Source organism: Rutidosis leptorrhynchoides, chromosome 11 (assembly GCF_046630445.1).
Source record: "Rutidosis leptorrhynchoides isolate AG116_Rl617_1_P2 chromosome 11, CSIRO_AGI_Rlap_v1, whole genome shotgun sequence".
NCBI lineage: Eukaryota > Viridiplantae > Streptophyta > Magnoliopsida > Asterales > Asteraceae > Rutidosis > Rutidosis leptorrhynchoides.
This window is the reverse complement of record NC_092343.1, coordinates 36,764,073-36,789,275: the sequence shown is the minus strand read 5'-3', so window position 1 is coordinate 36,789,275 and position 25,203 is coordinate 36,764,073. Positions and strand designations below refer to the sequence as shown.

General features: G+C 35.3%; 1 protein-coding gene across 1 annotated transcript; it reads left to right on the top strand.

Annotated features, from left to right (window-relative positions):
• Window positions 1–2,053: 2,053 nt before the first annotated feature.
• Window positions 2,054–2,665, top strand: LOC139874457 (secreted RxLR effector protein 161-like). The gene has a single exon (XM_071861889.1). It carries the CDS (start codon window positions 2,054–2,056, stop codon window positions 2,663–2,665), a length of 612 nt encoding a protein of 203 aa, XP_071717990.1.
• Window positions 2,666–25,203: the final 22,538 nt, after the last annotated feature.

Sequence of the window (25,203 nt, the reverse complement as noted above, 5' to 3'; positions counted from 1 at the left end):
TTGGATTCGATAAGCTTGGAATGATGATGAAGAAATCATTAGTAAAGGGATTACCAAAGCTTGAAGTCAAGAAAGATACAATCTGCGCAGGCTGCCAATTTGGAAAGGCACACCAATTGCCATATGAAGATTCAAACTACAAAGCAAAACGTGCACTCGAGTTAGTACATTCTGATCTTTTTGGTCCTGTAAAACAGCCCTCGGTTGGTGGAATGAAGTATATGGTAACGTTTATTGATGATTACTCGAGGTATGTTTGGGTTTATTTTGTTAAAAATAAATCCGAAACATTGGAAAAGTTCAAAGAATTTAAAGAAGAAAGTGAGGCTGATATTGGTGAAAAGATATCATGTATTCGAACCGACAATGGAGGAGAATATGTCTCGGGTGAATTCACAAGTTTCCTTCGGGAAAATAAGATACGCCATCACTTCACGTGTCCCAATACGCCTCAATAGAATGGTGTCTCTGAACGAAAGAATAGGCACTTAGCTGAAGTATGTCGAAGCATGATGCATGCTATGAACGTACCAGGCCGTTTCTGGGCAGAAGCAATGAAAACAGGAGCATATGTCATCAATCGACTCCCTCAACAACGGTTAGCTTATTTATCTCCTTATGAAAAAGTATGGAAAATTAAACCATCAGTTGGTTATTTTCGTGTTTTTGGTTGCGTATGTTATGTATTTGTACCTGATCACTTACGTAGCAAGATGGAGAAGAAGGCTATTCGTTGTATTTTTGTAGGGTATGATAATAACCAAAAAGGCTGGAGATGTTGTGATCCATCAACTGGGAAGTGCTATACATCTAGAAATGTGGTGTTTGATGAAGCTTCATCTTGGTGGTCTTCTAGCAATGAAGAGTTGCCACATACTGATGTAAATAAAGAAGAGAAAAATGAGTCAAAAATACAACTCATTTGTGAGAACCAAAGTCTGATGGTCATGTTATTGATGGTCAAGAGATTGAAGAGAATGATCCATGGCACACTGGTTTACATCAAAGATTTGAAGAACAAGCATCTTTACAAACACCAAGAAGGTCAACAAGAAATAGGAAGCCAAATCCAAAGTATGCAAATGTTGCTATAGTGACTAAAGAAAAAGAAACTGAACCAGAATTCTATGAAGATGCAGTTTCAAGTGTTGAATGGCTTAAAGCAATGGAAGAAGAAATCGAGGCACTAAAGCAAAATCAAACATGGGATCTTGTGCCCAAGCCAACTGATGTGAAGCAAATATCATGTAAATGGGTATACAAGATAAAGAGGCGTGCAGATGGTTCAATCGAACCGTATAAAGCACGATTAGTGGCTCGAGGATTCTCACAACAATACGGGTTAGACTATGACGAAACGTTTAGCCCAGTTGCAAAGCTCACAACCGTACGAGTATTACTTGCATTAGCAGCAAACAAAGACTGGAATTTATGGCAAATGGACGTGAAGAACGCGTTTTTACACGGGGAGTTAGATCGTGAAATTTATATGAATCAGCCGATGGGGTTCCAAAGCAAAGAAAATCCCGAGTATGTGTGCAAGCTGAGGAAAGCTCTCTACGGGCTCAAACAGGCTCCACGAGCCTGGTATGGTAAAATTTCTGAATTCCTAACTCACAATGGTTATATGATGACTTCTGCCGATTCTAGTTTGTTTGTTAAAGTAACAGAAGGAAAGCTTGCAGTCGTTTTGGTGTATGTAGATGATTTGATCATCACAGGTGATTGTGAAGATGAAATATGTCAGATCAAGAAGAATCTATGCATTCGTTTTCAAATGAAGGATCTTGGTTTCTTAAAGCACTTTCTTGGGTTGGAGCTCGAACGAACACATGATGGGGTAACGCTTCATCAAACGAAATATGCTACTGATCTTTTGAAGAAATTCGGGATGCTTGAATGCAAACCAATAATGACACCGTTGGAACCGAATTTTAAGATATGTGCACACGAGGGTAAAGATCTTGAGGATACTACAATGTATCGTTAGTTAGTGGGCAGCTTGATTTATTTAACTTTAACTCGGCCCGATATTTCGTTTGCCATCATTGTAATGAGTCGTTACATGCAAAGCCCGAAAAAGACTCATTTAGAAGTGGTTCGTCGCATACTAAGGTATGTAAAGGGTACTCTTAGTTTTGGTCTTACATTCAAGAAAGGTGAAGGGTGCAGGTTAACTGGGTATTGTGATGCGGATTATGCGGGTGATCATGATACTAGAAGATCCACTACCGGATACGTGTTTATGCTTGGATCTGGAGCTGTTTCATGGTGCAGTAAAAGACAAGCAACGGTGTCTCTGTCAACAACTGAAGCGGAGTATCGAGCAGCTGCAATGGCAGCCCAAGAATGTACATGGATAGTGCAGTTGTTAACCGAATTGGGTCAAGCAATTGAAGTGGAAGGTGGAGTTGTAATGTACTGTGATAATATGTCATCTATTCGACTAGCTGAAAATCCTATATTTCATGCTAGAACAAAACATGTTGAAGTCCATTATCACTTCATAAGGGAGAAAGTATTGATGGGTGAAATTCGTTTGGCACATGTTGGTACTAATGATCAATTTGCTGACGTGTTTACCAAAAGCCTAGCTGGAAACAAGTTTGAGTATTTTTGTGACAAGCTAGGAATGAAGACTGTTGGTGTTGAAGGGGAGTATTGAAAGTGCAACACCAATTCTATTTGCTATGACTTAGTCTTATGACTTAGTCACCAAATATCCGTTTTTTAATGCTTTCAATAAGTTAGTGGTAGCTGTTATTTTTCCTATTTTCTAGCATAGTTTCTGATCATGCATTAGTGGTGTTGATCAAGTATTTGTTTTCATTTATTTTCTGCTCTTTCGTGTAAGCCTATTTATAGGCATCTTTGCTTTGATTAATACATTCAGAAAAAGCACACAGTTCAAGTGCATAACCTACTGTTCTCTTTATTTTTCAGCAATCTATATTTGTCTCTGTGTTTAGTTTAAGTTCAACAGCTTCTTGGTTCAGGAGTTTAGATTGGACCAATTAGATGCAAATTTGAAGCTTTAAATGGACACAAATAAATGCTAAACCGGTTGATTTAGGGTGCGATATAACGAGTATATGTTTGTTGTTGTTACAACTATTATTGCTTATGTTGCTTCTTGGTTCAGGAGTTTAGATTGGACCAATTAGATGCAAATTTGAAACTTTAAATGGACACAAATAAATGTTAAACCGGTTGATTTACGTTGCGATATATTAGTGAATGACTCAAAGTTAGCATGTTATAACTTGGTGGGTCTAAACGGGTAATAGAGTGGCAAGGGTTTTGAGTAGCAGGGGTGTCTAGAGGTAATTGGGTCTCGTGTTTTTGTTGGAAATTTTGAAACTGTTTTGCTAATGTAAGCTGAGGTGGAGTGGTGATTGTACCATGTTGCTGCTGATATTGTATATAGTTTGTAATTATATTGGGTGTTATTAGTCCATGACGGTATATAAAGAACGATGGAGTGGCAAAATGTGATTCGGTATATAAACTATAAAGTTATGGTTGTTAATAGGATGAGAATTTTTTTTTTTTTAAAAGCAATAATTTTATTAAATAAAAATTCGCAACGTTACATCTCGAAAGGTTCAATGTTAACTAAACAAGTCGTTAAGCTAACATGAACAAATACATCGAATTTATACAATTTAAAGAACTAGCGCAATAGGATTATGAAGCCAAAAATGCCAATCGATATGAAATGATTTGAGTCTTTTTGCGATCCACTCAAAAGATTTGCTTTGTATCTCACATAGCGCAACCGGAGATGTCCAACATTTTTTATTGAAGATCATTTGATTTCGATTCCACCATATGAGATAACAAGTAGACCAAAGGACCGCTTGCCAAATCTTGAAGCCCAAATCCGACGTTACAACGCTTGTGTCACCTTGGAGAATTTCATTTAAGCTTGCCAACGTGAAGATGTTTAAACCCCACCATTTAAAGACTTTTTCCCAAACCTCGAATGCGTGTTTAAAAAAGAGCAAGGCATGGTCAACCGATTCTACCTCGTCGTCACAAAGAGGGCAACGAACGGAGTGAAGATCGATTCCCCGTTTGTCAAGCTCAATTAAAGATGGAATACGTTTTTTTCTCGATCTCCAAACGAACAATTCAACCTTCTTTGGAACCAAGTTATTTCTCAATGATTCTATCGCGTTAGGACCAACAATTAATGTTTTTGTATCAATTAATGTAGTGAGCCTTTTTGTTGTGAAGACCCCAATGTTTGAGCCTTCTCAACGCCAAGAGTCACTTCTATCCGGAACGAAGCACACACCACGAAGGACAGCAGTAAGATCATCGAATTCAGCACTTGTACGGCTTGTAGAATTTCGCATCCATTCCCAATTCCCACCCCATGATGACCCATTCCAAACCCATTGATCCGCAATCGTTGCATTCGGCTTAGATTCCAACTTGAATAACCGCTTGGATCTGTTGCAAAACGGCATGTTACCAACCCATGTTTCGAACCAAAATGAGGAACCCGAACCGTTACCAATGGTCTTGACGAAAGACTTTGAAAAAGGAACACCAATGTCGTCGATCTTCGCACCTGTTTTTATAATATTCATCCAAGTAGAATTATATGTGGAAGTAGGAAGTTTATCAAATTCGCCCAACCCACCCGATGCCCCGTAAATGCTCGAAATAACCTTGACCCATAAGGAGGTGGCTTCGGTTTTGAACCTCCACCACCACTTGTCAATCAAAGTTAAGTTTTTGCTTTTTAAGGAACCCAAGTTTTGACCCCCATCCCCATATGGTAGTAGTACATCATCCCATTTTATCCAAGCAATTTTTTTATCTTTTCCCGACCCGCCCCAAAAAAAAGAACGTCTCACACTTTCAAGTTTATCTATCACACATGGCGGGGCAAGGTAGAGCGAGAAGAAGTACAACGGGAGACTATTAAGTACCGATTTAACAAGTGTCAAACGTCTACCAAAAGAAATCAAACGTGCCTTCCAATCCGAAAGACGCTTTTCGAACTTATCAATAACCAGTTGCCAACTACACAATTTTTTCATGTTTGCACCAATCGGGAGCCCAAGATAATTAAACGGTAGAGAGCCTATGTTACACTCGAAACACTTTGCCATAAAAGAGATTTCTTGATGATCGACTCCAATCCCGAATAAGTTGCGTTTCCGATGGTTTATTTTGAGACCCGAAGTGAGTTCAAAGCATTTAAGGAGTTTGATGAGATTTCGAATATTTTTAGGGCTCCACTCACCAAAATAGATCGTGTCATCCGCATATTGAAGAAGTGAGATGCAAACTTTGTCCTTTCCGATTTCTACACCCGAGAATAATTTGTTATTAACCACCATTTTCGTTAAAGCATTTAGACCCTCGGCGGCAAGAATAAAAAGGAAGGGGGAAAGGGGGTCGCCTTGTCTAACCCCCCTCCCTAAGTTGAATTCGGAAGTAGGTGATCCGTTAACAAGGATCGAGATCGAAGCGGATCTAAGACAAGAAAGAATCCAACCTCGTCATTTCTTACTAAACCCCATGAAACTCATAACCTCTATAAAAATTCCCAACTCAAGCTATCAAACGCTTTTTCAAAGTCGACTTTAAATATAAGGCACTTCAACTTTTTATGCTTTATGTAATCAATCATCTCATTAGCAATAAGGACACCATCCAAAATATTTCTTCCTTTTATGAATGCGCTTTGTTCGAAGCCCACAAGATTAGGAATAACTTTCCTGAGACGATTAGAGAGCAATTTGGCAACGATCTTGTAATAACTACCAATTAGGCTTATCGGTCTATACTCATTCAAAGAGTTAGGGTCTTTAACTTTTGGGACAAGGGTAATAAACGATGCATTGCATCCCTTTGAGATCTCCCCATTTTCCCAAAAACGTTGGATGGCATTTAACAAATCACCTTTTATCATGTCCCAATATTTTTTGTAGAAACTCAAGTTAAAACCATCGGGGCCCGGAGCTTTCGTACCACCACAATCTTTAATTGCTTCCCAAATTTCTTTTTTGCAAAAAGGTAATTCGAGCTCGCATGCTTCTGTTTCAGAAAGTTTCAGCAGGTCTGGCCCGTAGTATGATGAATCTGGCAGCCCACCAAGCCCGTAAACTATAGCAGGAGCAGGGATGGCTGTTATCAGCTACATAATTATTAGCCTGATCAGGCCCAACATGAATAGCAACAACAGGATTGGGACGACTGGTGCCAGGCCCAGTACTCGAACCAGGGTGGTCTGCCACCGAATCATAGTTTCCCCATAATACAATTTTGGGTCGAACGCTTGCCCTTGATTCGAATATTTTTTGGAAATGATTTCGGATAGCATCTTTAACTTCACAAGGATTGTCGTTCCAACTTTCGTTAATGGTGAGTCCACGAATGTTGCACTTATTGAAATTCCTTTTGATGGAAGCGTGAAAGAATTTTGAATTTTCATCGCCCTCAAGGATCCAACGATTTTTCGCCTTTTGCTTCAACATGTTAATCTTAGTGTTCTCTTTCTCAATCCATTGTTTCCTATCCCCCAACCAAGCTTCACGTTCAACAGCATTTAAACATCCATTTTCCGCCTTTTTCTCCCAATCACAAATTTTATCCTTAACATCATTTATTTCACCATCTAAATTACCAAACGTCCTTTTGCTCCATTCTCGAAGATCAAACTTAACGTTTTTGAGCTTATCCCTAAAAATGCAATCTAACCTATTACTCGTAACCGGTTTGGACCACGCATTGTTGATAATTACATCAACCCATTCACTATTAAACCACTCATTAAAAATCTTGAAAGGCTTTGGACCATAATCAATGAATTTGTCACGAAGGATTAAGGGACAATGGTCGGAAGTGAACCTATCAGACGGGAGTATCGAAAGATTTTTTCAAAGGCTAATGAAGTTATCATTAACTAAGAACCGATCAAGTTTACTAAATTTCGTACCATCATCACTAATTCGCATAAACTTCCTACCGTTAATCGGGATTTCTATAAAATTGTTTTGTGCAATGAACTCGTTAAATCTAGTGGCTCGACTTTGGTTGAAGACACAATTTATCCTATCCGAACTTTCCCTAACTTCATTGAAGTCTCCGCAAATAACCCATGCCGAATCAATGCTAACCATAACCATGTCTAAATAATTCCACATGCATTTCTTCCTAATGTCATTATGAGGACCGTATACATTCACGATTATCGATTCTTATCCCGATAGCACCCATTTACCACGTATAGCAAGAAAGAAACCATTTGAAAGACAACTAGAAGCAACGAAAGATCTTTTATCCCATACCATCAACATCCCTCCCGATTTACCCACGACTTCTTTTTGAATAAAATCACAATCACCATTACCCCATAAATTGTGAACCCAAGCCTCACTAAGGTGCTTGCATCTCATTTCTTGTAAAGCTATGACATCCGGTTTCTCTTTAAAACATATCCCTTTTACCCACCCAAACTTCCCTTTAACCCCGAACCCGCGCACATTAAGAGTAAGAATCTTCATAATAAAAGAAGATAAGACGAGAGGGGATAAGGATACTTACATAGGGTTAAGGGGGTTCCACCTCAACCCGAGTTTATTTCCAAAATCCCTTAATTCATTGCTACTAATAGGATGAAATTGAATGCTGGACTTAGAGTGACCTGACTTCGAGATTTTCCTCTTCTCTGGAGATTTGGATCCACATCTCCTGCACTTATGATTTTCATCCAGAATAATACCTTTTCAAGCCATGTCCTTCAAACGCTTGATTCTCGTATAAGCCCTACAATTACTGATTGCTTTCCAATAGCATATGCCACAGAAAGAAATAGAAGAGGATTTAGACGATTGACTTGTGTTAATTCGTGAAGCTGGGATGTCACAGTCCTTTTTATCTTCTGGTACCTTATGGCTCGCTTCTACCACTCGATCCTTAAGCAAATTTGTCCCATCAGACCTAATACTGTTAACAGTAGGTCCATTAGGTTTAGCAATATCCTCAATCGGCCCAGTATTTTCAACAGGCCCAACACACTCAATCCCATCAATGTTCGGCCCAGCCACATTATTACTTGTATGAGCATTGGGCTCCACAGGAAGTCCATTTGAATTATAATTGGGCTTGTTATTAGGGCTGCCAGGTTCAGATCCAACATATTTATTATTCTCACCAGCCTGCTTGTATGATGAATTTGAAACGACTGTGTTATCTTCGCATTCATTAACCCTACAACCTTTATGGGGCCCATCGCCATGATCATTACCAACCTTGGGACAAGGAGAAGCCGAACCTAAACCCATAATCTTGGAAGTTGGACTAGGTGCCGAATTACTCATAGTCTCTGGAACAAAATCCTCGATATCCTGGAAAAGTTTGTTAATTTCAAAACATCCAGACTGAACATCTTCTACCCTGTCTTCTAGGCCAGACTGAAAACCCTTCATATTTACGGTGATCTGAGACGACCCATCCTAATCCATAAGGACGAATACAATAACATATGATTACATCGCGAGGTATTTGACCTCTATATGATACATTTTACAAACGTTGCATTTGTTTTTAAAAGACAACCTTTTATTACATCAAAAGTTGACAGCATGCATACCATTTCATAATATATCCAACTATAATTGACTTAATATTAATCTTGATGAACTCAACGACTCAAATGCAACGTCTTTTGAAATATCTCATGAATGACTCCAAGTAATATCTCTATAATGAGCAAATGCACAGCGGAAGATTTCTTTCATACCTGAGAATAAACATGCTTTAAAGTGTCAACTAAAAGGTTGGTGAGTTCATTAGTTTATCATAACATTCATTTCAATATTTTAATAGACCACAAGATTTCAATTCCAATTCTCATAAATATACGTCCCATGCATAGAGACAAAAATAATCATTCATATGGTGAACACCTGGTAACCGACATTAACAAGATGCATATAAGAATATCCCCTATCATTTCGGGAAATCCATCGGACATGATATAAAAACTCGAAGTACTAAAGCATCCGGTACTTTGGATGGGGTTCGTTAGGCCCAATAGATCTATCTTTAGGATTCGCGCCAATTAGTAGATCGGTTTACTAATTCTTAGGTTACCAAGCAAAAGGGGCATATTCGGCTTCAATCATTCACCCATATAATGTAGTTTCAATTACTTGTGTCTATTTCGTAAAACATTTATAAAAATTGCGCATGTATTCTCAGCCCAAAAATATAAAGGGTAAAAAGGCAAATGAAACTCACAATACTGTGTTTTGTAGTAAAAATACATATGATGACATTGAACAATGCAGGGTTGGCCTCGGATTCACGAACCTATATCATTGGTATGTATATATTAAAACGTATAATCATAATCGAACAATTTATTATATCTTAATTTATATATTATATATTTAGTTTGTGTTTATATTCAAAATGGTTATTATTTATATAGTTATATTAATATATCCATACTTGTTTAATGCTATATTTAAAAATCGATAGTTTGCTATTTGTAAGTATTGATATAAATAATATTAGTAAGTTTGATATATATAGTTATGTGAAATTTTAATATAATTATAGTATACATAATAAGTATATTTTATATACAAAATATTTATCTGCTTAAAAAGGTAGTTTTTGAGATTAATAAAGATAATATTAACAATCATATTATTTAATAATAATACCTATTTTGATAATAATATTAATAATTATTATTATTATTATTATTACTATTATTATTATTATAATTGTAACTAGGGTTATGATAACGATAATAATAGTTGGTAACTACTACTTATATTAGCGATAATAATAATAACTAATATTCATAATATTTATTAATAATACTAATACTAATAATAATTGTAATACATAATGTTAATAATAGTAACAAAAATGATAAGTGTGATAATAATAATAATAATCATAATAATAATAGTAATAATACTTAAATGATAAAATTTACAATAATAACTATATTAATAATACTTATAAGACTAATCATAATAATAATAGTAATGGTGATACTAATAATAATTATGATATTCATCATACTTTATAATATTAATGATATTGATAATAATACTAATACTTACTAATAAAAATACTACTAATAATAATAACAATAATAATATCAACAATAACAATAACAATAATAATTATAATAACAATAATAATAATGATAATAATATTAAAAGAACTAATGAACTACCTTAAAAAGCTTTGTAACAAAATTATGTTCCAGCCTAGAATTGAAATCGAGACCCCTCGAATACACACAAACACCCTCACCACTCGTCTGTCTCATTTCATCTGACTAAACCCATAATTGAATTTATTTAAACTTCCCTTCCTATTTCCAAATTCATCTTCAATTTCATACGGCCAATACCAAAATCGATGATCTTAACAACAACCCATAACTTTTTTTTTATAATTGCAAACGACACTGAGTTAACAGATGGTGGGTTTTATTTTTAACAGAAAAAAAAATTAAAAGCAGCTGCAGAAGCAGTCACGAACAAAACAAGAAGAAAAATAAATAAATAACTAAATTCGTGATTATGAAATTGAGACTGTTTTAGATGATTGTTTGTGATGACCCGAAAATTTTTGACTTATTTAAACCAATTCTCTATACGATTTATTATTTTAACACGCTAAACAAAGTCTGTTAGACTGAGTCTCAAAATTTTAGAACTGTTTCATATATACAATTACCTTTGATTACTCTCGACGATTCATGAACAATTATATGTATGTATATATATATGTACAAGTAAAAACCCTATTTGCTACAGTAAACCACTATTTGCTACAGTAAAACACTATTTGCTACAGTGAAACACTATTTGCTACAGTGAAACCGTATTTTGCTACAGTGCTACAGTGAAAAACGACTTTGCTACAGTGATTTGCTACAGTAAACACTATTTGCTACAGTAAACACTATTTGCTACAGTACACTATTTGTTGCTGTAAAACACTATGAGCCTAGGTCTGCTGGTTCTGAGAGATCACAAGCTGGTACTGATTCTACTGATATTGATCAGCAACCTTCTGTTGCTGCTCACTCATCTGAACCAGCTGATGATCAAGATGCTGTGTGTTCTACAACCAGCTATTTGATGAACCAGCATCTGATTGAGCAGATTATTTGCTACAGTAAAACACTATTTGCTACAGTAACATTATTTGATGTCGACAAACTACCAAACAAAAACAGAAAAGGCGGCCATGCGATCGCATGGCAAAAACACTGAAAACTCATGCGATCGCATGAGCTACAGTAAACGAAAAAGTAATATAAATACGCCTGTTTTGCTCGACGAATTATCACATATTTTTTTCTTCAGTAATAAAAATTTATATTTAAATTATAATTATAATTTTAAATTTAAGTTTAATAATAATAAAGTATATTCGAGGGTGTTTTAATTCGGGTTTTAAATCACTTTAAGCTAAGGAAATATTGGGTATTGTTCGGGGTATTGTTCTTGAATCCAAGGCCAACCATACAGTCGTCTACCATCATTACGTCTACGCAATTTGCCTACAATATTGAGTCTCAATATTGAACTGTGAGTTTATAGTCTCCCTTTTTAAATACTTTAAATATTTTTGGGCTGAGAATATATGCAATTTATTTTAAACGCGATAAGACACAAGTACATACTAAATTCTACACTGAGTTAAACCGAAAATCCCTTAGCTTTGGTAACTAGTAGCTGCCAGTACATAGGATATGGACTGGTGGGCGCGAATAATTGTATATGGATCCATAGGGCTTGACATCCCCGTCCGAGCTAGAGCACTAGCCTTTTAACGGACGTATGTTATTTGAGTTTAAGACACGTTGGTTTGCGTGTATTAAAACGAATGGGGTAATTATCACTATAGCGTTAAGTTTAGTTACCAGGGTGCTCTGTTACGTAGAATCTATTGATAAACTTTTGATGAAATCTTGTGGTCTATCTTTATATATGTTTATGACTCGAGCAATTAAACCTATAACTCACCAACATTCGTGTTGACTTTTTAGCATGTTTTATTCTCAGGTCCTTAGAATGCTTCCGCTGTGATGTGCTTGTTGCCTGCATGGAGTCTCTCATGCTTTGTACAAAGTTTATTGCATTCAAAATAAAACTGCGTTGTGTAATAAATAATTGGACTGTGATGTCAACCTGTAAATTAAAGACTTATGTATTTCGGGGTTTTGCTTATACCTAAGCACTCGCCCACATGTTTATAACTTTCTATGTTTAGAAAGTTACTTATTTTAATGAATGCAATATTTTATCAAAACGTATCATATAGAGGTCAAAACCTCACTGTGGAATCAATGATTAATGTGCCGCGTCAATAGCGATTTTGACGGGTCGTTACAGTTGGTATCAGAGCTTGAGGTCATAGGGAACCAGAAATTACATTATTGTGTTTAACTGGTAATTGTTAGGATGCATTAGTGAGTCTGGACTATGACCATATCTGTTTTTCCTGATTTTTGCTTATTATTTGGTCAAAAACATTATATGTGATATATTTATATGCTAACGTAATTGTTGTTTCAATTATGTGATAGATGACTTCTTCTAATCCTATCATTTTGTACGACTCGGAATCGGACACTGAATCTATTCTATCCACAACTGAAAAGGGCGTTCCAATACCTATTAAAGAAGAAATTGTGTTAGCCGGGGAATCTCAACTCCCGGTAAACCCAGAGGAGGTTCCAGCTCCACCCAGCTTTAGTTTTCCGGAGCCACAATATCGTTGGCATGGACCCATGATCCCTGGAGTAAAAGAGGATCGTCCATTTCTAAACAAATATGGACATTGGTCCAGATATACCGCCGACGGGCGGGTTGTGCCGATTACGCCTGGCAGATTTCGGTTCATGACCACCGGTACATATTCTTGCAGTTCGTCATCATATTCTCCTACACATGACTCAGACAGTTCGTCATCAGACGAGATCAGTAAGGAGGAGGATTTCGCTAATGAAATAAAAGAGATCACTAAGGAGAAATTCCAACTTGCTATAGATAATAAAAACAACCACAATAATAAAATGTCCTTAATTATTAAAAAGGAACAGGACCATTCGATCCGTAACCACCCTTATTGTATTAAACCCACTGAGGCAACGGGTACCTCAAAACCCCAACTAAAAATAAAATACACTGCCAGAATGTCTGTCGGACCATGTGCACACAAACAATTGGCAGAGAGAACCAAATGGGAAGAAGTTTCTGATAGTTCTGAATGAACGACCTCGCAACCATAAATCTTCCATGCGCTATTTTATTGCTTATGTGTGCTACTCTATCTTGTTATATAAAATAAGCATATGTAAAATATCAGTATTGTATGGTATTGTATTATTTTGGTTTATTAATAATAAATGCATGGAATGATTATTTGTATTATTACTACTTCTTATTATTATTATTATTACATAATAATGTAGTAACTCGCTATAATTTTTTATAGTGGAATATTATTAGGATTTTAGTAGTTAATTCCTTGTACTAGCTATTATGTATGAACTTAACGGGTAGGTAATACCCTAGAAATAATTATAAAATGCTAATAAGAAGAAAAGGCTTTTATAATAATTGGTTCATATTATTAATATGCTACGATTAACTATTGACAACTCATTTTACCTATAATATTCTATATGATTAAATTATATCTGTTGTGTTTATTGAAGAAACATGTCTCAAATGTCGGATGCTGAGTTTGAGCAACTAGTCGAGAAACGTGTGAATGAAAGAATTGCTGCAACCGAAGCAGCAAAAGCAACAGCCGAAGCAGCAGCCAAAGCAGCAGCCTTAAACACAAACTCACGAAACGGATGCTCATACAAAACTTTTCAAGGATGCAAACCACAGACGTTTAGTGGAACCGAGGGACCAGTCGGTCTAACCCGATGGTTTGAAAAGATGGAGTCCGTTTTCAAAATCAGTAATTGTGCGAACGGAGACAAGTCAAAGTATGCTTCGTGCACGTTGCAAGATGGTGCACTTACTTGGTGGAACAATTATGCTAAAGCAGAAGGAATAGATACGGCATATGATATCTCTTGGGAAGAACTGAAAAAGATGCTAATCGAGGAGTACTGTCCTCGAAACGAGATCAGAAAAATGGAATCTGAGTTACGTAATCTGAAGGTTATCGGCGCGAATCTCAATAACTATGAAAAGCGTTTCATGGAACTAGCCTTGTTGTGTCCCGAATTGGTGCCAAACGAGAAGCGAAAGATAGAAATGTATATTGACGGTTTATCGATCAATATCAAAGGAAATGTTACATCGTCCAAACCAAATACGATGCAGGAAGCCATGACAATGGCACACCAACTCATGGACCAGATCACAGAGAGTTCGATTAAGGCACCAATTACCGAAGTCAAGACAACTGAAGGAAAGAGGAAATGGGAAGACTATAAGGGCAAAAGTACTCACCTGAAGAAACAAGAAACTTTTAAAGGTAAACAAGATGGGGCAACTGCAAGTCCAAACTATAAGGGACCTCATCCATTCTGCAAAAGATGTTACACACATCATGCAGGCTATTGCCAAGTGGTCTGTGATAAGTGCAACAAGAAAGGACATGTGGCGAAAGATTGTTATGCCACCGTTTCTGAAGTAAAGACAAAACTGACCGATGTCAAGAAATGTTTTGGGTGCGGGAAGTCTGGTCACTTTATAAATCAATGCCCTGATAAGGAGAAGAACAAAGAACCCGCACGTGGGAGGGCATTTAATGTTAGTGCCAGTAAAGCACGTGAGGATCCTAATCTTGTCACGGGTACGTTTACCGTTAATAATCAACTAGCTTCTATTATGTTTGATACGGGTGCTGATAGAAGTTATATGTGTAAAGACTTTAGTTTTAAACTAAAATGTGCATCATTACCTCTAGACGATAAATATACTATTGAATTAGCTAATGGTAAACTGATAAAAGCCGATAAAATTTGCCATGGTTGCGAAATGAATCTCGCTGGTGAAACCTTCAAAATCGATTTGATACCCGTAGAATTAGGAAGTTTTGACGTAATCGTTGGCATGGACTGGATGTCCAAAACAAGAGCGGAAGTTGTTTGCGCTGAGAAAGCAATTCGCATCCCTCGTAAGGATGAAACGTCATTAATGATTTATGGGGAGAAGAGCAACTCAAAGCTGAACTTTATCAGCTGTATGAAGGCCCAGAAACTTATAAGAAAAGGTTGTTATGCTATTTTGGCACATGTAAAGAAGATCGATACTGAAGAAAGAAGCATTAATGACATGCCGGTTGTAAGAGAATATCCCGGAGTATTTCCAGAAGAATTACCGGGGCTACCTCCACACAGATGTGTAGAATTCCAGATTGATCTCATATCAGGAGCTGCACCTGTAGCCCGATCTCCATATAGACTTGCACCTTCAGAAATGCAAGAATTACAAGACCAGTTGCAAGAATTATCGGACCGTGGATTTATTCGTCCTAGTTTTTCACCTTGGGGTGCTCCTATTCTGTTCGTCAAGAAGAAGGATGGATCTATGAGAATGTGCATAGATTACCGAGAATTAAACAAATTAACGATCAAGAATCGGTACCCATTACCGAGGATTGATGATTTGTTTGATCAATTGCAAGGATCAAGTGTTTATTCCAAGATTGATCTACGCTCCGGATATCATCAGCTGAGAGTGAAGGAAGAAGATGTTCCTAAAACCGCGTTCAGAACCCGTTACGGTCACTATGAATTTCTAGTCATGCCTTTTGGATTGACTAATGCTCCAGCAGTATTCATGGATCTAATGAATCGCATCTGTAGACCGTATTTAGACAAATTTGTCATTGTTTTTATCGACGACATATTGATTTACTCGAAGAATAAGGAAGAACATGAGCAACACTTAAGACTGGTACTAGAGATACTCAAGAAAGAAGAATTGTACGCAAAATTTTCGAAGTGTGATTTCTGGTTACAAGAAGTACAATTTTTGGGACATGTTGTCAGTAAACATGGAATTAAAGTTGACCCTGCCAAGATCGAAGCCATTAGTAAATGGGAAACACCGAAGACTCCAACACAAATCCGCCAATTCTTAGGTCTTGCTGGTTACTACCGAAGATTCATTCAAGATTTCTCTAGAATCGCCAAACCCTTAACTTCATTGACTCAAAAGGGAAAGAAGTATGATTGGTCCACGGAACAGGAATCCTCATTCCAGTTATTAAAGAAGAAGTTAACGTCTGCACCCATTTTGTCATTACCGGAAGGAAATGATGATTTCGTGATCTATTGTGATGCTTCACGCCAAGGTTTAGGATGTGTATTAATGCAACGCACAAAAGTTATCGCATATGCCTCACGACAACTAAAAATTCATGAAAAGAACTATACGACACACGATTTGGAACTTGGAGCTGTAGTTTTTGCACTCAAAATATGGAGACACTATCTATATGGCACCAAGTGTACAGTGTACACCGACCATAAGAGTCTTCAGCATATTTTTGATCAAAAACAACTCAATATGAGACAACGTCGCTGGGTAGAGCTGTTAAACGATTACGATTGTGAAATCCGTTACCACCCCGGAAAGGCTAATGTTGTAGCTGATGCCCTAAGTCGAAAAGAAAGAGTAAAACCTCTTAGGGTCCGAGCTTTGAATATTACAATTTGTACCGATCTCACAAAGCAAATTCAAGCAGCACAGTTAGAAGCTTTAAAAGAAGAAAACGAAAAAGGCGAAATGAGCAAAGGGTTAGAAAAACAACTTGAAGTAAAAGCCGATGGAACCCTGTATTTTGCTGGTAGGATATGGGTACCAAAACATGGTAACCTAAGGCAACTAGTACTGGATGAAGCACACAAAACGAGGTACTCAATTCACCCAGGAAACGGGAAAATGTACCACGATCTCAAGAAGTTTTATTGGTGGCCTAATATGAAGACAGAAATTGCTACTTATGTAAGCAAATGTTTGACGTGTGCAAAGGTCAAAGCTGAGCACCAAAAGCCGTCAGGATTACTGCAACAACCGGAAATTCCGCAGTGGAAATGGGAAAGAATAACCATGGATTTCATTACGAAATTGCCAAGGACTACAAGTAGTCATGATACTATTTGGGTGATAGTTGATCGTCTAACTAAATCAGCTCACTTTCTACCAATAAAGGAGACAGACAGTATGGAGAAATTAGCACGCCTATATTTGAAGGAAGTAGTTTCCAGGCATGGTGTACCCATCTCTATCATATCTGATCGCGACACTCGATTCACATCACGTTTCTGGCAGTCATTACAAAAAGCATTGGGAACTCGATTAGATATGAGCACCGCTTATCACCCACAGACAGATGGTCAAAGTGAAAGAACAATACAAACATTGGAAGACATGTTACGGGCATGCGTGATTGACTTTGGAACCAGTTGGGATCGACACTTACCGTTGGCAGAATTTTCATACAATAACAGCTATCATACGAGCATCAACGCAGCGCCATTTGAAGCACTTTACGGTAGAAAGTGCAGATCTCCTATATGTTGGAGTGAAGTAGGAGAAAGACAACTTACTGGACCAGAAATTATTCACGAAACCACCGAAAAGATCATTCAAATACAACAGCGATTGAAAACGGCCATGAGTCGCCAAAAGAGTTATGCTGATGTAAGAAGAAAACCGCTAGAATTTCAAGTGGGCGACAAAGTCATGTTGAAAGTGTCACCCTGGAAAGGCGTTGTACGATTCGGTAAAAGAGGAAAGCTAAGTCCTAGGTACGTAGGACCCTTTGAAATCACCGAAAGAATTGGAACAGTTGCTTATCGATTAAAGCTACCGCAAGAACTTAGTAGTGTTCACAACACATTTCACATGTCAAATTTGAAGAAATGTTTAGCTGAAGAGGATGTCGTAATTCCTCTTGACGAAATACGAATCAATGATAAACTCCATTTTATCGAAGAACCTGTTGAAATCATGGACCGTGAGGTCAAACAATTAAAACAAAGCAAAATACCGATAGTTAGGGTTCGTTGGAACGCAAGACGAGGACCCGAGTTTACTTGGGAACGTGAAGATCAGATGAAGCAAAAGTATCCACATTTGTTCACTGATATCGCTCATGAAACAGGTACTACTCAAAATTTCGGGACGAAATTTTCGTTAAGGGGGAGGTACTGTGATGACCCGAAAATTTTTGACTTATTTAAACCAATTCTCTATACGATTTATTATTTTAACACGCTAAACAAAGTCTGTTAGACTGAGTCTCAAAATTTTAGAACTGTTTCATATATACAATTACCTTTGATTACTCTCGACGATTCATGAACAATTATATGTATGTATATATATATGTACAAGTAAAAACCCTATTTGCTACAGTAAACCACTATTTGCTACAGTAAAACACTATTTGCTACAGTGAAACACTATTTGCTACAGTGAAACCGTATTTTGCTACAGTGCTACAGTGAAAAACGACTTTGCTACAGTGATTTGCTACAGTAAACACTATTTGCTACAGTAAACACTATTTGCTACAGTACACTATTTGTTGCTGTAAAACACTATGAGCCTAGGTCTGCTGGTTCTGAGAGATCACAAGCTGGTACTGATTCTACTGATATTGATCAGCAACCTTCTGTTGCTGCTCACTCATCTGAACCAGCTGATGATCAAGATGCTGTGTGTTCTACAACCAGCTATTTGATGAACCAGCATCTGATTGAGCAGATTATTTGCTACAGTAAAACACTATTTGCTACAGTAACACTATTTGATGTCGACAAACTACCAAACAAAAACAGAAAAGGCGGCCATGCGATCGCATGGCAAAAACACTGAAAACTCATGCGATCGCATGAGCTACAGTAAACGAAAAAGTAATATAAATACGCCTGTTTTGCTCGACGAATTATCACATATTTTTTTCTTCAGTAATAAAAATTTATATTTAAATTATAATTATAATTTTAAATTTAAGTTTAATAATAATAAAGTATATTCGAGGGTGTTTTAATTCGGGTTTTAAATCACTTTAAGCTAAGGAAATATTGGGTATTGTTCGGGGTATTGTTCTTGAATCCAAGGCCAACCATACAGTCGTCTACCATCATTACGTCTACGCAATTTGCCTACAATATTGAGTCTCAATATTGAACTGTGAGTTTATAGTCTCCCTTTTTAAATACTTTAAATATTTTTGGGCTGAGAATATATGCAATTTATTTTAAACGCGATAAGACACAAGTACATACTAAATTCTACACTGAGTTAAACCGAAAATCCCTTAGCTTTGGTAACTAGTAGCTGCCAGTACATAGGATATGGACTGGTGGGCGCGAATAATTGTATATGGATCCATAGGGCTTGACATCCCCGTCCGAGCTAGAGCACTAGCCTTTTAACGGACGTATGTTATTTGAGTTTAAGACACGTTGGTTTGCGTGTATTAAAACGAATGGGGTAATTATCACTATAGCGTTAAGTTTAGTTACCAGGGTGCTCTGTTACGTAGAATCTATTGATAAACTTTTGATGAAATCTTGTGGTCTATCTTTATATATGTTTATGACTCGAGCAATTAAACCTATAACTCACCAACATTCGTGTTGACTTTTTAGCATGTTTTATTCTCAGGTCCTTAGAATGCTTCCGCTGTGATGTGCTTGTTGCCTGCATGGAGTCTCTCATGCTTTGTACAAAGTTTATTGCATTCAAAATAAAACTGCGTTGTGTAATAAATAATTGGACTGTGATGTCAACCTGTAAATTAAAGACTTATGTATTTCGGGGTTTTGCTTATACCTAAGCACTCGCCCACATGTTTATAACTTTCTATGTTTAGAAAGTTACTTATTTTAATGAATGCAATATTTTATCAAAACGTATCATATAGAGGTCAAAACCTCACTGTGGAATCAATGATTAATGTGCCGCGTCAATAGCGATTTTGACGGGTCGTTACATTGTTACAACATGAATTTGTTTTTAAATCGTTCCTACAAACTTTGTAAACTCTCAATTTCAACAGAAGTATCAAAACAAAAACGAATTTTTGGGATGAACATATTGATTGACTCTTTGACTTTAAACTTTGACTCGACAAATTAAACTTTGTTAGGAAGAATTGGACCTTGATATTTTACAGGAAGTTTACCTAGATGATTCCTAACAACATAGCATTTACACATTTTGAAATTTCTTTTGAAATCAAGCCAATGTAAATCGAGTTCAAGAACAGAGCAGGTTTACTGGGTATTCTTCAATTTTCGGTTTAATTCAACAAATTAAATGCTGTAAATGGGTAATTGTGATTGATAATTGTTGTTTAGGTCGATGGGTACACTTAACAACTAAAGTGGTTTGATTTTTAGTGGTGAATTGGTTCGACATAATTTCACAGATACAGAAGTATATAAGAGAAAAAAAATAAAAATAGATAGGGACGGCTAACCAATTCAATTGCCCGTTTGTTTGATTCCTGATATTTGAGTTGTGACAAAAGACTGAAAAACAAAATTTAGCACAGTTTCAATAGCGATATATCAGGGATTGAATTATTCAGACTGCATAGATTATTTGTTTTTATGTTTTATATTAAATATTAATAATAAATAAATATAAATTAATATAAATAAATTAAAAATAATATTACTGTTAATTTTTATAATAATTTAAATAATATTAATAATAGGATATAATAATGATATTAATAACATTTATAATAATAATAACAAATATCCTTAGTGATAATGGTAATAAATATTTAATAATAATACTAATATTATTCCTAATAACTAATATTGTAACTTTACTAATATTTATAATAATGTTGTTAACAATGATAATAACTATAACAGATTAAATGTATCAAATTTCATAGTATATTTTAATTAATAATACTGATATCAATATAATAATAAGATAATTATAATATTGGTAATTATAATACCTTACATGTACTAACCGTCATTTCTATATAATATATATTGAAAATAATAATTTAACAAGTAGTAATATTAATATTAATGTTAATAATAATGGAAGTAATAATAACACTATTATAACAATTATATTTTAAACTTGTAATACATTTGATGTAATATTTAATAGTTATGTAATATACATAATATCTTTTATCAATTATTGAATGTTTATAAATTATATATATATATATATATATATATATATATATATATATATATATATACACCATTTCTTATAGTTTTCATAAATATATATATTCTTATCAACTTAATTATTCTGTTCATTGTTTTACACTTTTAAATTCAATTGATTAAAATGTAGATTATTTATTCAAAATTTTATATATATGCCCTTACATTTATATTTATATATATTTACATAATTATTTATACACAATTGTTCGTGAATCGTCGGGAATAGTCAAAAGGGCAAATGCATTCATGTAAACTGTTCCAAAGTTTTCGAGACTCAACATTACAGACTTTGTTTGTCGTGTCGAAATCAAATAAGAATTAAGTTTAAATTTGGTCGGAAATTTCCGGGTCGTCACAGTACCTACCCGTTAAAGAAATTTCGTCCCGAAATTTGAGTGAGGTGGTCATGGCTAACAATAAAAATGTTTTCATGACGAATATGAGTTGATAAATGAAGTTTTCATCATTATTGATTAATATTGATAAAATAAATCGATTACTTGAAGCGTACGAGTGAAGCTATCACAAAAGATCGAGATGAAGAAATGGAGATTTTCCATAACTTTTGACGTAGTCGCGATTGAGTTCCGGAATTCAAGGGATTTAAAGAAAATCTTCGAAATCTGAGAGATTTGATTCTTCGGCGAATAAAGAGATTAAGATCTCTATAATTAAATAAGGTGATCTTTCTCGATTACACTGTCTGATATTTCCATTATAAATTAAACTCTTCCGTTTCATTATTCACACCATTCCTATACTTTCTTTCTTTCTTAGTTCATACATCAAAATATTGTGAAAATGCTTAATCCAGTTCTAATCCCTAATATTTTCCTAATTATTATTTCTGTCATCCTTCTTTTCAATCTTTCACCAGAAAAATCTGTTTAGTTTTACTATTACCTTGGGGTGATACCATTCTTATTTCTACCGCATCTTTATATTGCTATTCGTATTAACATCCACGGTATGTAACCTCCGTGTTGTTATAGGGTTTTATATTTTCTCTTATATTTTGATGTCCCTGCTTCTGTCCCTATAATCATTGTCATCCACAGTTAATGTTCTCTCCTATTTGCTGCAATTTATACCCCAATTTACACTTCAAAACTTTATGCTCTATTTTCTCTTCTATCCAGTAAGCACATCAAGTAATGGTCCAGAATTCGTAAGTATGGAATTTAGAATGAACTTAATGTTCTAAACAAGAAAGTACGTAATAGCACGATTTGATTTTTCAAATTACCAGAATCACTGAGAATAGAACTATCAAGTATGTATGTTCTTGATATGTTTATAGATTAGATAGAATGTAAGAGTCGTGCAACATGGCGCATGATGACGTTATGATCTGTGAATCATCACGTTCCATTAGAAACTCAGCATGACTTACTGTAATATAATCACGTTAATCAAGTGTCATTATATTATACTAACTCATGCATCAGTTCCCAACATTACTTCAATAACATTCATATTTTAAACTCGAAAGTTTACAGAATATAGAAACTAACAGTTTCTATATGATGTAACACTGATAGCACGAAGAGATTAATGATTTCAGATAAGAATAGTTATGAAAATATCTTCAGAAATATGGAGGACATTTATAATGAAAGATACGATGATATCTTGGAATTTCTAATATCGAAGGATGGCGAAGAAAATTTGTCCGCAAGAGTTTAGAGTCAGCAACAAGGTATTTGCTAAAGATTTCATCAGAAATAGAATCATCAGAATTCTTAATGTACAAGTTTAGTCCTTGTGATTTGTTCAGAGACTCCTTCGTAGTTTGCTCAATCAGTTTTTCAGTTTCAAACTTTTTCTTAGCTTTACCAACATACAATTCTTTATCATCAACTTTTGGCTGTTGAGGTCGTTTACAGTTTTTTATTGCTTCATTCAACTTTTCAAAATTCAGAGCATTAATTTGCAGACTGGGTGCTTTTCATAATTTCAGAATGAAAGATCATAGTTCTAAGAGATAAATGTTATATGGATACATATAACTGTTGATGTGGAAACGTTGCAAGACTCACAATACAGATTTGTTGATTCCTGGTAATTGGTATGGCAATTCTTGTTACAAGATGCGGATGAGTACATGATGAGACTTCAATAGATAAATATAGTGATTTGTCGAAGAGATTTAAGCCAAGGAGCAACGAGGTTGCTGATACGTCTGCTGATAATATGATGGAATATAAAAGGTTCCCCGGTAACAATAAAAGAGCACGCATATATATCAAGGTTATAATAAGGTTGTTTAGAACGAAAAGTCGAAGTTGACTTGTTGGAGCTGTGACAAAATTGACTAATTTGAAAAGAATTGAAATGTTATTTTTGGTAATAACAATGCCAAAGGAGCTAGCACTGATATGTTTTAAATGTTTACTCAGTTTCTGAGAGTTTTTCAGGTGCATAACTATATGCATCTATCTTTTCTTCCATAGATGAAGTGCGGTTGGTTCATTCTCTCGATTGAGGCGTTTTCAAGAGTCATGAAAGGTGTGAACGCAGATTGTAATCGTCAAGATACAAATGAGGTTTAAGATGAGATCAAGTGGAAAACTTGAAGAAATGTTTAGTTTCATATGTTATAATCAATATTTTAATTCATTTTAATTGTCCAATGTTATTAGTCCACAGTCGATAGTCCACAGTTAACAGTCCAATAATTCATATATAGTTTAATATATAATATTCGAATTAATTAATACGTGTCGTGACCCCTGTACATGTCTCAGACTCGAGCACAACTCAAATTATATATATTATTGTAGAATCAACCTCAACCCTGTATAGCTAACTCAGTCATTACTGCATATAGAGTGTCTATGGTTATTCCAAATAATAAATATAGATGCATCGATATGATATGTCAAAACCTTGTATACGTGTCTTGATATTTAAAGTGCGTAAAATAAATAACAGAAATTAAATGACGATAAATAAGGTGCGTAAAGTAAATAACAGAAATTAAATGACGATAAATAAAATTGCGAGAATATAAATTGCGATAATTAAATTGCGATAAATAAAATGTAACCAGTTAGCTAGGAACAGTTAGCTAGGAACAATTAGCGTAGTTTCTTAACAAAATTTCTCATAGTTCAATTGTTTATTTCTAACAAATTTTATTTTGTCAAATGTTTTCTTCATTATGCCACTTGTTGGATTCTGGTAGGTCAAAATCCAAATATGACTTTGAATGAAAATATTTATTCTGCGATGAACGGATACGTATATCTGTGGATGTAAATAGGATAGTAAATGACTGTTGAATCAGATTCGAAAAATGTACAGTGTAACTTATTAATGTGAAATCTAAATATTCCTCGGGTATTACCTACCCGTTAAAATATTTTCATCATTAACAGTTTGTACGAAAGAATTTTCAATTACAATCTTTATGAAAATATATATACATATATATTTTCTTCAGAAGTATTTATGGATTTAATGAGTCAATATGATATTAAACTCATTTGATTTTCGGTTTGAGCTAGAATAAATAATCTCTAAAACTTTTAGAAACCACATATTCTTCGCAGAATATTTCTTCAATGAAGTTATGAATTAATACTTCATCGTTCATTGTTGTTGGTACTCCTTGGTATCTATGGTGCGTATGACGTTGATGTTCGTGTGACAGATTGTGAAGTTGAGGTTTGCGATTGTAGTGACCCGACCAAATCATGTTTGACGGCGCCGACTACTTCGGTCCCGTTGCGTGGTCATAAGTCTTTATCATGACGTTTGACCAAAATATGTCGCATCTATTTCATAAGTAAAAGGATGTTTCAAGTTTACAAATGTAGTTCAAAGACTAGTTACATTACAATGTTTAACGTACGAATGAAACCTATGCGACACAATTTAAAGTAGTCAAAAGACGCTCCAACTATGCATGTATACTCGACATCCAAGCAAGTATTAAAAAGAGTGCGGAAACATGTATCAAGTAGCTTCAAGGACTTGAGAAAACATATAGAAAACTG